The 14,455-nt window shown below is 41.9% G+C and overlaps 2 protein-coding genes across 3 annotated transcripts in view; one reads left to right on the top strand and one right to left on the bottom strand.

Annotated features, from left to right (window-relative positions):
• Positions 1-14,455, bottom strand: part of LOC137259855 (uncharacterized) — a 29,765-nt gene that overhangs the window by 9,753 nt on the left and 5,557 nt on the right. The window lies entirely within an intron of this gene.
• Positions 3,201-3,575, top strand: LOC137259532 (uncharacterized). The gene has a single exon (XM_067797165.1). The coding sequence runs from the start codon at positions 3,201-3,203 to the stop codon at positions 3,573-3,575; it is 375 nt and encodes a 124-aa protein (XP_067653266.1).

The following is a 14,455-nucleotide window of genomic DNA, read 5'->3' as shown; positions in this document are numbered from 1 at the left end:
AGTTGTGCGTACAACGGCTAAAGAAACACCAGCGAAGGGTTGACGAAAATAGGCATTCGTACAATACCGAGCAAGCAATATTTTTTAAAGAATAGTGTTGTGTACACGTGACAATCGTTTTATGATAAGTTATCTAGCAATCTCATCTTGACCGTGTCAGTGTGTTCCTGACTGTGGTCGTCTCTCATCGCCTCAGCCCCGTCTCAGGTAGCTTTGTCGGAATCCAATGACTGTAAACAGCAACTTCTAAGTGATGTATGTTTGTGTATATTTGAAGGTGTGAACGGTCAAGTAGCGGAACCCATTTCCTGGCACTCTGTGGGTAATAGGTCTGTAACGAGGTTAATAGAATGTACCGACACAGCGGAGGTTGTGATACCTTGATGAGCAACCTTTCTCTCTCACTGTCTCTGACACACAACCTGCACACGCCCGATGACGGTGACTATTAAGAAGAATATAAACGTAGTATAACGACATGTACACGTCTAGTGGCAAGCCTTCAGTTAAATCACTGTCGGAAACAGGAAAAAACTTTTTTTTTTCACATTTATCTTTACATTTAATGTAGCTGATATGTGATAGTATGGAATATCTTCTAAAGTAAGTTTGGTCTAACTACAGTTCCAATGGTAGGGAGATAGGAAACGTAATAAATGAACTTTATTGAGGAGAAATTGGTGCAGAAATGAGTAAAGCGGATTTTTTTCAAAGTCCAAAGTGACTTATCTGGAACATACCATGGCTTTATTCAAATTAGTGTGCGATGAAATTGTCTTTCAAAGGACACTTTTTAAATTTTGAAATCAGCCTTATAATAACTTTCATAATGAAACTATTAACGATACAGCTACCATGGAGACACACTATCACTTAAAAAAGAAACATGTAGGAGGGGTCGTCTCAAAAGAAAAACTAGGACAGGTGTAGCAGACGATGGCTGGGATAGGGCTGGGAGATAGAGATATCAGCTAATATTATATGATAATCCCTTTGGGGAATTAATTGTGGAAGTACACGGTATGTCATAATAATTTACAAGTAATATCCAGTCTTGTCGATCTTCGGTTGGTCATGCTACCTATATATTTTGAGATATTTAATACAATGCTTTCTTGTATGAAACTTTAGAGAAGAAAAACATGTAAAATGTTAATCAGTACATGAGACATAATCAACACATATACGAAAAGCAAAAAATACCTTTGAGATGGCCCATTGGGCCAGTGGGCAGCACATGTATTTCCTGCCATGTAAATCGACGGTACGTCGTCATACCTGGCATCATCGTTTGATCTATTGTTTTCAGGAGCTTGTCGTCTTTTTTCCCGATTTTTACGAGTCAACTTGATTTTTTTTGATAACCAATTACCCTTCCCACTGCATGCCCAGTTAGGCCAAAGTGAGTTATTTCGACACATTCTAATTGCAGTTGTGTATATTTTAGGTATGCATAGTAACAGCCTAAATCAGTTGGGTTTCTTTTCTATTTTCGACAGTACTTTAGTACTGACTGTCCTAACGGCATGTACACATCTTGAGGCAAGCATTCAGTTACCGCTGACTATCGTAACGGCATGTACACGTCTTGAGGCAAGCATTCAGTTACCGCTGACTATCGTAACGGCATGTACACGTCTTGAGGCAAGCATTCAGTTATCGCTGACTATCGTAACGGCATGTACACGTCTTGAGGCAAGCATTTAGTTACCGCTGACTATCGTAACGGCATGTGCATGTCCAGTAACGAACCTTTAATACAACTCTAGGTCACTGGGACACCCTTTCCTAGCACTTTGTAGATGAAAACGTTCAGCGGCCGATGTGGGAGACAACGGGAGATATTTTTGCGCGACTCTGTGTATTGAACGCGTCCAGATGTGGAGTGACTGCAACAGGTGTAACAGCCCGTCTACATGGGGACAACAATGTACAGATGGCACATGGGACGCCACTTGCGGAACACGAATAGTAGGACAATGTATTGACAACAATGTATACAGTAAGTCATTGCACCTGACGTTTATATACAATTAGGTATTTATTTGTTTAGCGAGATACTTTCAGAGTAGTAGGAATTCATTACGCAGATAACATGTGTGGTAATATAATATTCATCCATAGCTACTCACACGTGTACCATCAACATTACGTCACAACGTACGGCTGTTTCTCTATTACATCAGAGTCTCGCATGAAAGGAGTCGCAAATAGACGCATATTTTGTCATAGGGTTAACATGATTCCACAGAGGAATCACCAAAAACTTCGAGCCAGCAATCTGTATCCTTTTGTCAGCACAGCTTACTGAACGTTTCATAATTAGGTTCTTGCATAATAAATCCCACTACACTAGGAGCACTAGAATCATGTGCTCCTGGATCACCATGTATACTCTTAAGAAAAAGTAGGGAAACTTTAATTTTTAATTTACGATCAAAAATATTTGGGAGATTTATCGGAGCCAATCAATGATAATATTGAATGCTATGAGAGTGCATCACCATTTACACTTCCTTACAACCATAGCTATTTGGAATGTGGTCTTTTTAACACAAACGACTAGAAACAAACACTAACAGTTGTGTGATGCAAGATAAGTGTCCAAATCAATCTTCTAAGTGATTTCCCGACCTTCTTGAAAACCGTCAAAATCAAGAATGTCATCCCATGCACGTGTTGTGCTCGTGCCTCCCATTCATTATGTTTAGGGGCGGTAACAGAGGGAAATGGTGGTGCGTTCATACGATGTTTGTCCTTGAAACGATTGTCAACGTTTACACTTCCTATCCAATTGAATGTTTATGTTCCCCAACTTTTCCCGAAGAGACAGATACTTGTGACAACTGTGGTTGGATGAAATAGTGTAAGACGTTTATGTCTTTTAAAATCACACGTATCCAGTAATTAAAACTGACCACAGTGCTGTCATTGTCATAACCATGACTTATGTGTAAAGATATTTTCAAGTCGGTGATATTTGGTGTGAAACTAGGTTTGATATGTTCCGCTTCCTGTGCTTGGAAAATGAGCCGGACGAAGTGGCCAGAAATGGTGTTTTGTTGTATTTTAAAGTCTTGTGTACATGAGATGGCTGTTAACAGCCTGGATGATTTAAGAAATATCAGGTCACTATAGAAGTGTATGGGAAAACACTTGATGTTGTGTAACCATAAACGCGGCCCAACAATGACGTCACCATGCACATAGGATGCAAATACAAGGAAAGACACGGCAAAGGATGTAGCACCAGAAAGGACGTTACGCCAGGAAATGATGTAATTCCAGGAAAGTGTATGACGCCAGGAAAGGTTGTGACACCAGGAAAGGACGTGACAACAGGAAATGATTTGACACAAGGAAAGGACATGACACCAGGAAAGGTTGTGACACCAGGAAAGGACGTGACAACAGGAAATGATCTGACACCAGGAAAGGACATGACACCAGGAAAGGACGTGACAACAGGAAATGATCTGACACTAGGAAAGGACATGACACCAGGAAAGGATGTAACACCAGGAAAGGACATGCCACCAGGAAAGGATGTAACACCAGGAAAGGATAGGACGTGACACCAGGAAAGGATGTGACACCAAGAAAGGTTATGACACCTGGAAAGGATATGACACTAGGAAAGGATGTGACACCAGGAAAGGACATGCCACCAGGAAAGGATGTAACACCAGGAAAGGATAGGACGTGACACTAGGAAAGGATGTGACACCAAGAAAGGTTATGACACCTGGGAAGGATATGACACTAGGAAAGGTTGTGACACCAGGATAGGATGTAATATCGTTCTATAGAGGGGAATACCATTTTATCATCTGAGTATACCAATGATAATAACCGACCGAACCACGAATGTAACATGAAATGTACAACTTCGGCGGCTGAACGTATGGTGTGTTCGGATGAATTCTAACATAGGCACCGACATTACATTTTTGTGTGTACACAGCCTGGCAAAGCACTGACAACCCTTACTCCAAGACAAGGCGGTTCTGGAGTTGTAACCCTGTGGTTCTGTACCTGAGGTAAGAGCGAAAAGAATGCCGGGAAGGGTTGCTGTTACGACTGTAAATGGACTTTAAACTGATACTTTATCGATAACGACACGGATCAATCTTTTTCGATCGACCTGTTGTTTTGCCTTCATTGAACAGTGGAGATGTTCAACTTATCGTAAGTCGTCTAGTTATGGACATGCACAACACAATGACACAACACAATGACACAACACAATGACACAACACAATGACACAACACAATGACACAACACAATGCAGTGCGAAACATAAACGAGTAAAACAAGACAGTTAGAGTCTCTGCTAAACTTCAAGGTTGAACTTCAAGATTACATCAGCTGCCTTTACCAAGTACATTATTCCACCAAACAGGTGCTGAATGATATTAGCAATCGATATGTGGTATTCGTCTGTCAAAAGAGAAAGAAAATCTCATTTCCACTGAGGCCGAGAAGGCAGCTGTCTGGCAGAGATCGATACGATAATGAGGTGCTGAGCCATACCAGTTTGTACTAGAGTGAGGTGCAGCACCGCTCCCACCCCACCCCTCACTCCCAGATTACCCCCATAGTTGACTTAACTAGGGCAAGCCGAGCGACACACATTCCTCACGGTGCAAACATTTTCTTCTTAACACATTTCTTGTCCACGTGTTTTTGTCTGGCATGAACTGCCGTTTAATGTGAGCTGCAGATAAACCAGCTCTGGCAATAATTGGATTACAATCTGATTTATCGCTGAGCTAGCTTTTTGTTGGTTGCGTCAGTCTGACATGGCATCCATGACCTAGCTGCTTCAAGATGCCATTCCAAATCAGTGATAGCGATTCGGCTTTAGTAGCATCGGTGTCTTTGCATCGTGAAATATGAATATGAAAATTCGCCATAGCCACATGCGGACCTTGAAGTAACCTTGTTACCTAGGCTATGGCCAACGACAGTGAAAACCTTCAAATGATCCACGGTTTTGAGTAAAAGTATGGGGACAACTGACAAAAAGGAAAATAACCAGCTATAGCAATAAGTGATCAGTATCTCCTGCTGTGCCTCGATGCGGGTTTGTTCAACAAAGTCCTTTTTTGGCTAAGGTCCAATAAACATGCAAGACATATCGTAGATAGATGTATATTACAAACAGACGGAGAGTCTAGGGTATTCATGTATATGTACTAGAAGGAAACAAATGTCGCATTTCCTTTTTAATATCTTGAATATATGTCATATAAATTGTTATGTTTCTGAAAATGTCTGCTTATTCTTCGTCAGTTTGATGTTTCCGGCATTCTTTGAACGTGATTCCTGGTAGAATATTCGCTCAACATGTACCTTTAATATTTGTCTCACAGATTTATCAAAATCCAAACTAAAATCAAGGAGGATTCTATATATGTTCTCAAAAAGTTCTTGAAGATTCGTTCTGCTTTCTTTCTTGTGGAAGGATTGTGTGAGTACGTGATCGTGATTTGATATCAGCATTTCTGTTCAAACATTGTTGCTCGTTACCCGATGGGGAAGCCTTGTGGTTAAAGCATTCGCTCGTCACACCGACGGCCCGGGTTCGATTCCCACACGCATACTATATGCTAAGCCCATTCCCGGTGTCACCCGCCATTATATTGCTAGCATATTGCTAAAAGCGGCGTAAAACAACACTCACTCACTCATTACCTCACATCTATTACTTAGCCATGTTAATAAAATAAATCACGCATTGTAATGAAGATATCAATGCAGTCAACTCCTTACATATGTAGAAAACCTGCTGCTGGATATTCTACACTAACTAACGACTGGAGACAGTAAATATATTCCCGGGTTTACGATAAGCATCAATACACACGCTTGTCTTTGTTCTGGTACTCGAGACGCGAACGTCACGCGGGATCGCCATGTATTTCACACCTTTCACCCTGAACAGGCACAACAAACTCGAGGTGATATACCTCGCCGAATCACCCGATAGCGTGGCGCTGCTCCGTGTCTTGACTCGCAATTAGAATCTTGATACAGTACTCCATAATGTCACGCGGACAAACAGACATAACTGTACGTGACAGTGGCATACGTACATGCACATGCATCTTACACGGCTTAATGAACCTTTGTGCTCGACTGCCGCGGGGAATTACACAGGAGAATAATCAGACACGTCTTACGGATATTTGAATACTGTGACCATTCTATTACAAGTTTGGGGTGGGGTAGAGTAGTTGTTAAAACGTCCGCTTGTCACGCCGAATACCCGGGATCGAATTCCCCACATCGGGACAATGTGTGCAGCTCATTTCGGGTGTCCCCCGCCGTGATATTGCTGGAATATTGCTTAAAGGGGCGTAAAACACATTTCCTCAACGTGTGCACAGGCTCAACACTTTAAAGGGAAACATGCTACTGCTGAAATATGTAATGCCATCATTATTTCAAGATATTTTGTATGAACTGAGTCACATGGCACTAAGTGCCACACCATGGTCAGGTTCCCTGTGAAAATGAGAGTATCTGGGCAAAACTGTAACGTCAAAAATCATGAAAACATATTCTTAGTAGAAGACAACTGTCAGCAGCCTATAAACCAACTAGTGTCTGGGTGGTTCCTAAGGACCGACCGTTCAACTCTTTGGTAAAAGCACTGCCGAGTTCCTAAAGAGTTGCCAGCAGTACATGGCCTCTTGAGAGGGATCTATAGCTCGTTCACCTCTGTGTTCAATAGGGTTGACGACAATGACAATACGACAACGACGCGAACAATGGCCTCCTGCTCCAGTGAGGCATCAGCGATCCTAGGTCGTGCGTTATCGTTCTTGAGGAATACAGGCCCGACTGCACAGTTAAACTGGCTCAAGTACTCATCTTAAACGTCACACGGGCACATCTGTCATCGTACCCCGCTGAAATGCAATAGGCATAGAGTGGTAACACCGAACCAAGACAACAGTCTTGAAAGACAAATGAAGCGATATGCACCATTTGGACTGCATGGTAGTTCTTACCTTTTAAGTTGGACTTACTCTCAGGCATTGCCCTGTGATGCGTTATGACGGCACGATACATCTCCCATGGTGCCATCACCATGTACACGCAAAGGGAATACACACCGAGTGTACAGAGTACAGAACACTGCCATATTGTTCCTCACCCATTTATAGTCTGGCAGAAAATATTTCAGGACGGTGTTTGGTTACTTTACTTTAAAACTATAAGTGCTATCCGTTTCCAATTTGGAATAAGGTTTTATAATTCTTCTGCCACTGAGGATTTTAATTGTCATAATGTATCACTCGATAATAAGAAAGTTGTCATTATTTCAAGTCACAACAACACCTCGCATGTCAAGGGTGTTAGGGGGCATGTTAGGGGACAGGTTTATTTTCTAGGCATTATTGACAGTCCATTAATCATATTTCTGTGAAACTATACATGTACACATTAGTGAAGTTTGTCTTTGAGTTTTATTTTGGGTGTTACTTGTTTTCCTCGAATTTTTCAAGATTTTTCAATCACAAGGCATCTCTTCTTCGGACAGGTCAGTATCTCATTCATCTCCAAGATGTATTAAGATTGGTGGGATGGTCTCTTCTCTAATACCATCTAGTTTCCAGTACTCATTTTCAACTGCCAATACATGTGTGACTCATCGACTGATATCAGTCTCCTCAATTGCCGTGTGAACATTTTATTTTTTTCAAAGTCAGATAACCTGAATGTAGTGTTGCAGCGTGATACCTTCCTCTTGATATCCCCCATATCAGTTCAATTGGATTCAAATCACAATGGTCTGGCGGTAGTCGTAGACCCTCGTGACCAGCGTTCTTCAACATATTGTTGATGGCACAAGAAGGTGGTGTTTGTGCTGTATCACAAGCTCATACTACACTGCTTTTGTTGTTTTGTCAGGTCTTACGATGTTGTTTCTGTCAAACCATTCAATGATCTCTGCTTTACGGCAATTGGATGTTGGACACCGTTGTCGGACTAACGGCAACTGTGGTATGGAGCATTTTCCATGACTGCCAAGGATTTTTCTGGACGGGCTGTGATCAGTTGTTCTTTTACATACTGTGTAAAGATAGCCCCGTTCATTTCCGTATGGTAGTCTCTCCCATCTCTGTAACCTTCAACGCGTTACTTTCAAATTTTCTCAAGTAATGTATTCTTGATTTTACGTTGTCATGCCGTTCACACATAGCAAGTTTTATCCCCTGAACACTTTTATATTTGTAACCAAATTTAAGCAACAATTTGCAAATAGTATAACAACAGACATCAAGGTGGTGGTCTTGAACAAGAATTTGTTTCAATCGCCGTACCGACACATGCTCATTTTGACGTGTTAGTTTTCTAATTGTGTCTCTGAAAAGCCTTTGATCAAAACTATCCAGTTTTAATTTCCTAGCAATCTTTGAGATGGTCCCTGGAATGTCTGTAGACGAGGCATGAATAATTCCTCTCAACACGCCCTTTGAGAGATCCAAGGCATGTTGGGTCCGTTTGAAATACTTTTCAGGAGCTACAAATGGACGACCCCTTTCACTTTCTCGTTTGAAATAATTATAGATTTTTCTAATATTGTCTTTTGCGTCAGTCGCCACATTGGTTGTGGACATTTCTCTATGTGTAGATGTGTGTGCACTTCGTGAAATGCACGTGCCTTACGTCACGTGACAAGATCTGCCGAGCATAATGTAAGGATTTCACATATGGCCTGCCTATTTGCATGACCGGGTCGCTGTTCCGGTAAGTTGCTCAACACCCTTGACATGTGAGGTGTTGTTGTGACTTGAAATAGTGACAGCTCTTATAGACAACTTTCTTATTATCGAGTGATAAATTATGACAATTAAAATCCTCAATGGTAGAAGAATTATAAAGCCTAATGCCAAATTGGAAACGGATAGCACTTATAGTTTCAAAGTAAAGTTACCAAATACCATTCTGAAATATTTTCTGCCAGACTATAGATATACCGGTACTTGACAAGTGTATTAACATGTATATTTACACAAACTGGTATGCTTTCGTGTAAATACAATCGCTGATCGAGGTTCGTGGGTATTTCACACTTTGTAGTATTTGTGTCAAATAACGGTAACGGTCCAGGTTTTAAACGTATAAGGTTTCAACACTGGTATACGGGCGTTCATCGCAAACACCTGCATCATTGCTGTGGTGAGATCTGTAACACTGCCTTATGGCTGTGTTGTAATTTGTAACACTGTCTCATTGTTGTGTTGAGATCATCAACGCCTCGTCATTGCTGTGTTAAGACATATAACATTGCGTCATTGCTGTGGAGATATCTGTAACACTGCCTGCTGTGTTGAGATATGTAACACTGACTGTTTGCTAACTTTAAATCAACAGATACCTCTGTTCTGTTGCACTTTAGTAATCCACAAGAAATACTCCTAGAAACGACTCTCATGATAACATGACGATTGATGTCCCACTATCTATAAGAAGGACGCTGTCTGTGCCCCTGCCAGCCAGTACATAACAACTACAAACATATTCTTATGTTGACCGCCTGTAATCTGCATGCCCCAGCATTACGTCCATGTAGATATTACATCTCAGGGTGGTTTGGTTCACTACAAACATATATCCCCTGTAGCATCAGACTCACATGTATCCCTATATGTTCGTTGTACATTTGTACTGAATCATATGACACCCGAGATGAATCAAGTATACATGGCACTTATCACGACAACATAGTTTGGTGGCACCAGTATCAGGTGAATCAAGTATGCATGACGCTATCACGACAACATAGTTTGGTGGCACCAGTATCAGGTGAATCAAGTATGCATGACACTACCACGACAACATAGTTTGGTGGCACCAGTATCAGGTGAATCAAGTATGCATGACACTACCACGACAACATAGTTTGGTGGCACCAGTATCAGGTGAATCAAGTATGCATGACACTTATCACGACAACATAGTTTGGTGGCACCAGTATCAGGTGAATCAAGTATGCATGACACTACCACGACAACATAGTTTGGTGGCACCAGTATCAGGTGAATCAAGTATGCATGACGCTACCACGACAACATAGTTTGGTGGCACCAGTATCAGGTGAATCAAGTATGCATGACACTTATCACGACAACATAGTTTGGTGGTACCAGTATCAGGTGAATCAAGTATGCATGACGCTACCACGACAACATAGTTTGGTGGTTCCAGTATCAGGTGAATCAAGTATGCAGGACACTACCACGACAACATAGTTTGGTGGTACCAGTATCAGGTGAATCAAGTATGCATGACACTTATCACGACAACATAGTTTGGTGGCACCAGTATCAGGTGAATCAAGTATGCATGACGCTACCACGACAACATAGTTTGGTGGCACCAGTATCAGGTGAATCAAGTATGCATGACACTTATCACGACAACATAGTTTGGTGGTACCAGTATCAAGTGAATCAAGTATGCATGACGCTACCACGACAACATAGTTTGGTGGTACCAGTATCAGGTGAATCAAGTATGCAGGACACTACCACGACAACATAGTTTGGTGGAACCAGTATCAGGTGAATCAAGTATGCATGACACTTATCACGACAACATAGTTTGGTGGTTCCAGTATCAGGTGAATCAAGTATGCATGACACTTATCACGACAACATAGTTTGGTGGTACCAGTATCAGGTGAATCAAGTATGCATGACACTACCACGACAACATAGTTTGGTGGCACCAGTATCAGGTGAATCAAGTATGCATGGCACTTATCACGACAACATAGTTTGGTGGTACCAGTATCAGGTGAATCAAGTATGCATGACGCTATCACGACAACATAGTTTGGTGGTACCAGTATCAGGTGAATCAAGTATGCATGGCACTTATCACGACAACATAGTTTGGTGGTTCCAGTATCAGGTGAATCAAGTATGCATGGCACTTATCACGACAACATAGTTTGGTGGTACCAGTATCGGGTGAATCAAGCATGCATGGCACTTTTCACGACAACATAGTTTGGTGGTACCAGTATCAGGTGAATCAAGTATGCATGGCACCTATCACGACAACATAGTTTGGTGGTACCAGTATCAGGTGAATCAAGTATGCATGGCACCTATCACGACAACATAGTTTGGTGGCACCAGTATCAGGTGAATCAAGCATGCATGGCACTTATCACGACAACATAGTTTGGTGGCACCAGTATCAGGTGAATCAAGTATGCATGACGCTATCACGACAACATAGTTTGGTGGCACCAGTATCAGGTGAATCAAGTATGCATGACGCTATCACGACAACATAGTTTGGTGGTACCAGTATCAGGTGAATCAAGTATGCATGACGCTATCACGACAACATAGTTTGGTGGTACCAGTATCAGGTGAATCAAGTATGCATGGCACTTATCACGACAACATAGTTTGGTGGTACCAGTATCAGGTGAATCAAGTATGCATGACGCTACCACGACAACATAGTTTGGTGGTACCAGTATCAGGTGAATCAAGTATGCATGACGCTATCACGACAACATAGTTTGGTGGTACCAGTATCAGGTGAATCAAGTATGCATGACGCTATCACGACAACATAGTTTGGTGGTACCAGTATCAGGTGAATCAAGTATGCATGGCACTTATCACGACAACATAGTTTGGTGGTACCAGTATCAGGTGAATCAAGTATGCATGACACTATCACGACAACATAGTTTGGTGGTACCAGTATCAGGTGAATCAAGTATGCATGGCACTTATCACGACAACATAGTTTGGTGGTACCAGTATCAGGTGAATCAAGTATGCATGACACTATCACGACAACATAGTTTGGTGGTACCAGTATCAGGTGAATCAAGTATGCATGACGCTATCACGACAACATAGTTTGGTGGTACTAGTATCAGGTGAATCAAGTATGCATGGCACTTATCACGACAACATAGTTTGGTGGTACCAGTATCAGGTGAATCAAGTATGCATGACGCTATCACGACAACATAGTTTGGTGGTACCAGTATCAGGTGAATCAAGTATGCATGACGCTACCACGACAACATAGTTTGGTGGTACCAGTATCAGGTGAATCAAGTATGCATGACGCTATCACGACAACATAGTTTGGTGGTACCAGTATCAGGTGAATCAAGTATGCATGGCACTTATCACGACAACATAGTTTGGTGGTACCAGTATCAGGTGAATCAAGTATGCATGGCACTTATCACGACAACATAGTTTGGTGGTACCAGTATCAGGTGAGTCAAGTATGCATGACACTATCACGACAACATAGTTTGGTGGTACCAGTATCAGGTGAATCAAGTATGCATGGCACTTATCACGACAACATAGTTTGGTGGTACCAGTATCAGGTGAATCAAGTATGCATGACGCTATCACGACAACATAGTTTGGTGGTGCCAGTATCAGGTGAATCAAGTATGCATGGCACTTATCACGACAACATAGTTTGGTGGTACCAGTATCAGGTGTATCAAGTATGCATGACACTATCACGACAACATAGTTTGGTGGTACCAGTATCAGGTGAATCAAGTATGCATGATGCTATCACGACAACATATTTTGGTGGTACCAGTATCAGGTGAATCAAGTATGCATGGCACTTATCACGACAACATAGTTTGGTGGTACCAGTATCAGGTGAATCAAGTATGCATGACGCTACCACGACAACATAGTTTGGTGGTACCAGTATCAGGTGAATCAAGTATGCATGACGCTATCACGACAACATAGTTTGGTGGTACCAGTATCAGGTGAATCAAGTATGCATGACGCTATCACGACAACATAGTTTGGTGGTACCAGTATCAGGTGAATCAAGTATGCATGGCACTTATCACGACAACATAGTTTGGTGGTACCAGTATCAGGTGAATCAAGTATGCATGACACTATCACGACAACATAGTTTGGTGGTACCAGTATCAGGTGAATCAAGTATGCATGGCACTTATCACGACAACATAGTTTGGTGGTACCAGTATCAGGTGAATCAAGTATGCATGACACTATCACGACAACATAGTTTGGTGGTACCAGTATCAGGTGAATCAAGTATGCATGACGCTATCACGACAACATAGTTTGGTGGTACCAGTATCAGGTGAATCAAGTATGCATGGCACTTATCACGACAACATAGTTTGGTGGTACCAGTATCAGGTGAATCAAGTATGCATGACGCTATCACGACAACATAGTTTGGTGGTACCAGTATCAGGTGAATCAAGTATGCATGACGCTACCACGACAACATAGTTTGGTGGTACCAGTATCAGGTGAATCAAGTATGCATGACGCTATCACGACAACATAGTTTGGTGGCACCAGTATCAGGTGAATCAAGTATGCATGACGCTATCACGACAACATAGTTTGGTGGTACCAGTATCAGGTGAATCAAGTATGCATGGCACTTATCACGACAACATAGTTTGGTGGTACCAGTATCAGGTGAGTCAAGTATGCATGACACTATCACGACAACATAGTTTGGTGGTACCAGTATCAGGTGAATCAAGTATGCATGGCACTTATCACGACAACATAGTTTGGTGGTACCAGTATCAGGTGAATCAAGTATGCATGACACTATCACGACAACATAGTTTGGTGGTACCAGTATCAGGTGAATCAAGTATGCATGACGCTATCACGACAACATAGTTTGGTGGTACCAGTATCAGGTGAATCAAGTATGCATGGCACTTATCACGACAACATAGTTTGGTGGTACCAGTATCAGGTGAATCAAGTATGCATGACGCTATCACGACAACATAGTTTGGTGGTACCAGTATCAGGTGAATCAAGTATGCATGACGCTACAACGACAACATAGTTTGGTGGTACCAGTATCAGGTGAATCAAGTATGCATGACGCTATCACGACAACATAGTTTGGTGGTACCAGTATCAGGTGAATCAAGTATGCATGACGCTATCACGACAACATAGTTTGGTGGTACCAGTATCAGGTGAATCAAGTATGCATGGCACTTATCACGACAACATAGTTTGGTGGTACCAGTATCAGGTGAGTCAAGTATGCATGACACTATCACGACAACATAGTTTGGTGGTACCAGTATCAGGTGAATCAAGTATGCATGGCACTTATCACGACAACATAGTTTGGTGGTACCAGTATCAGGTGAATCAAGTATGCATGACACTATCACGACAACATAGTTTGGTGGTACCAGTATCAGGTGAATCAAGTATGCATGACGCTATCACGACAACATAGTTTGGTGGTACCAGTATCAGGTGAATCAAGTATGCATGGCACTTATCACGACAACATAGTTTGGTGGTACCAGTATCAGGTGAATCAAGTATGCATGACGCTATCACGACAACATAGTTTGGTGGTACCAGTATCAGGTGAATCAAGTATGCATGA

This window comes from Haliotis asinina, chromosome 13 (genome assembly GCF_037392515.1).
Source record: "Haliotis asinina isolate JCU_RB_2024 chromosome 13, JCU_Hal_asi_v2, whole genome shotgun sequence".
NCBI lineage: Eukaryota > Metazoa > Mollusca > Gastropoda > Lepetellida > Haliotidae > Haliotis > Haliotis asinina.
Note: the sequence above shows the minus strand (reverse complement) of the source record. Positions and strands in the feature narration are given on the sequence as shown.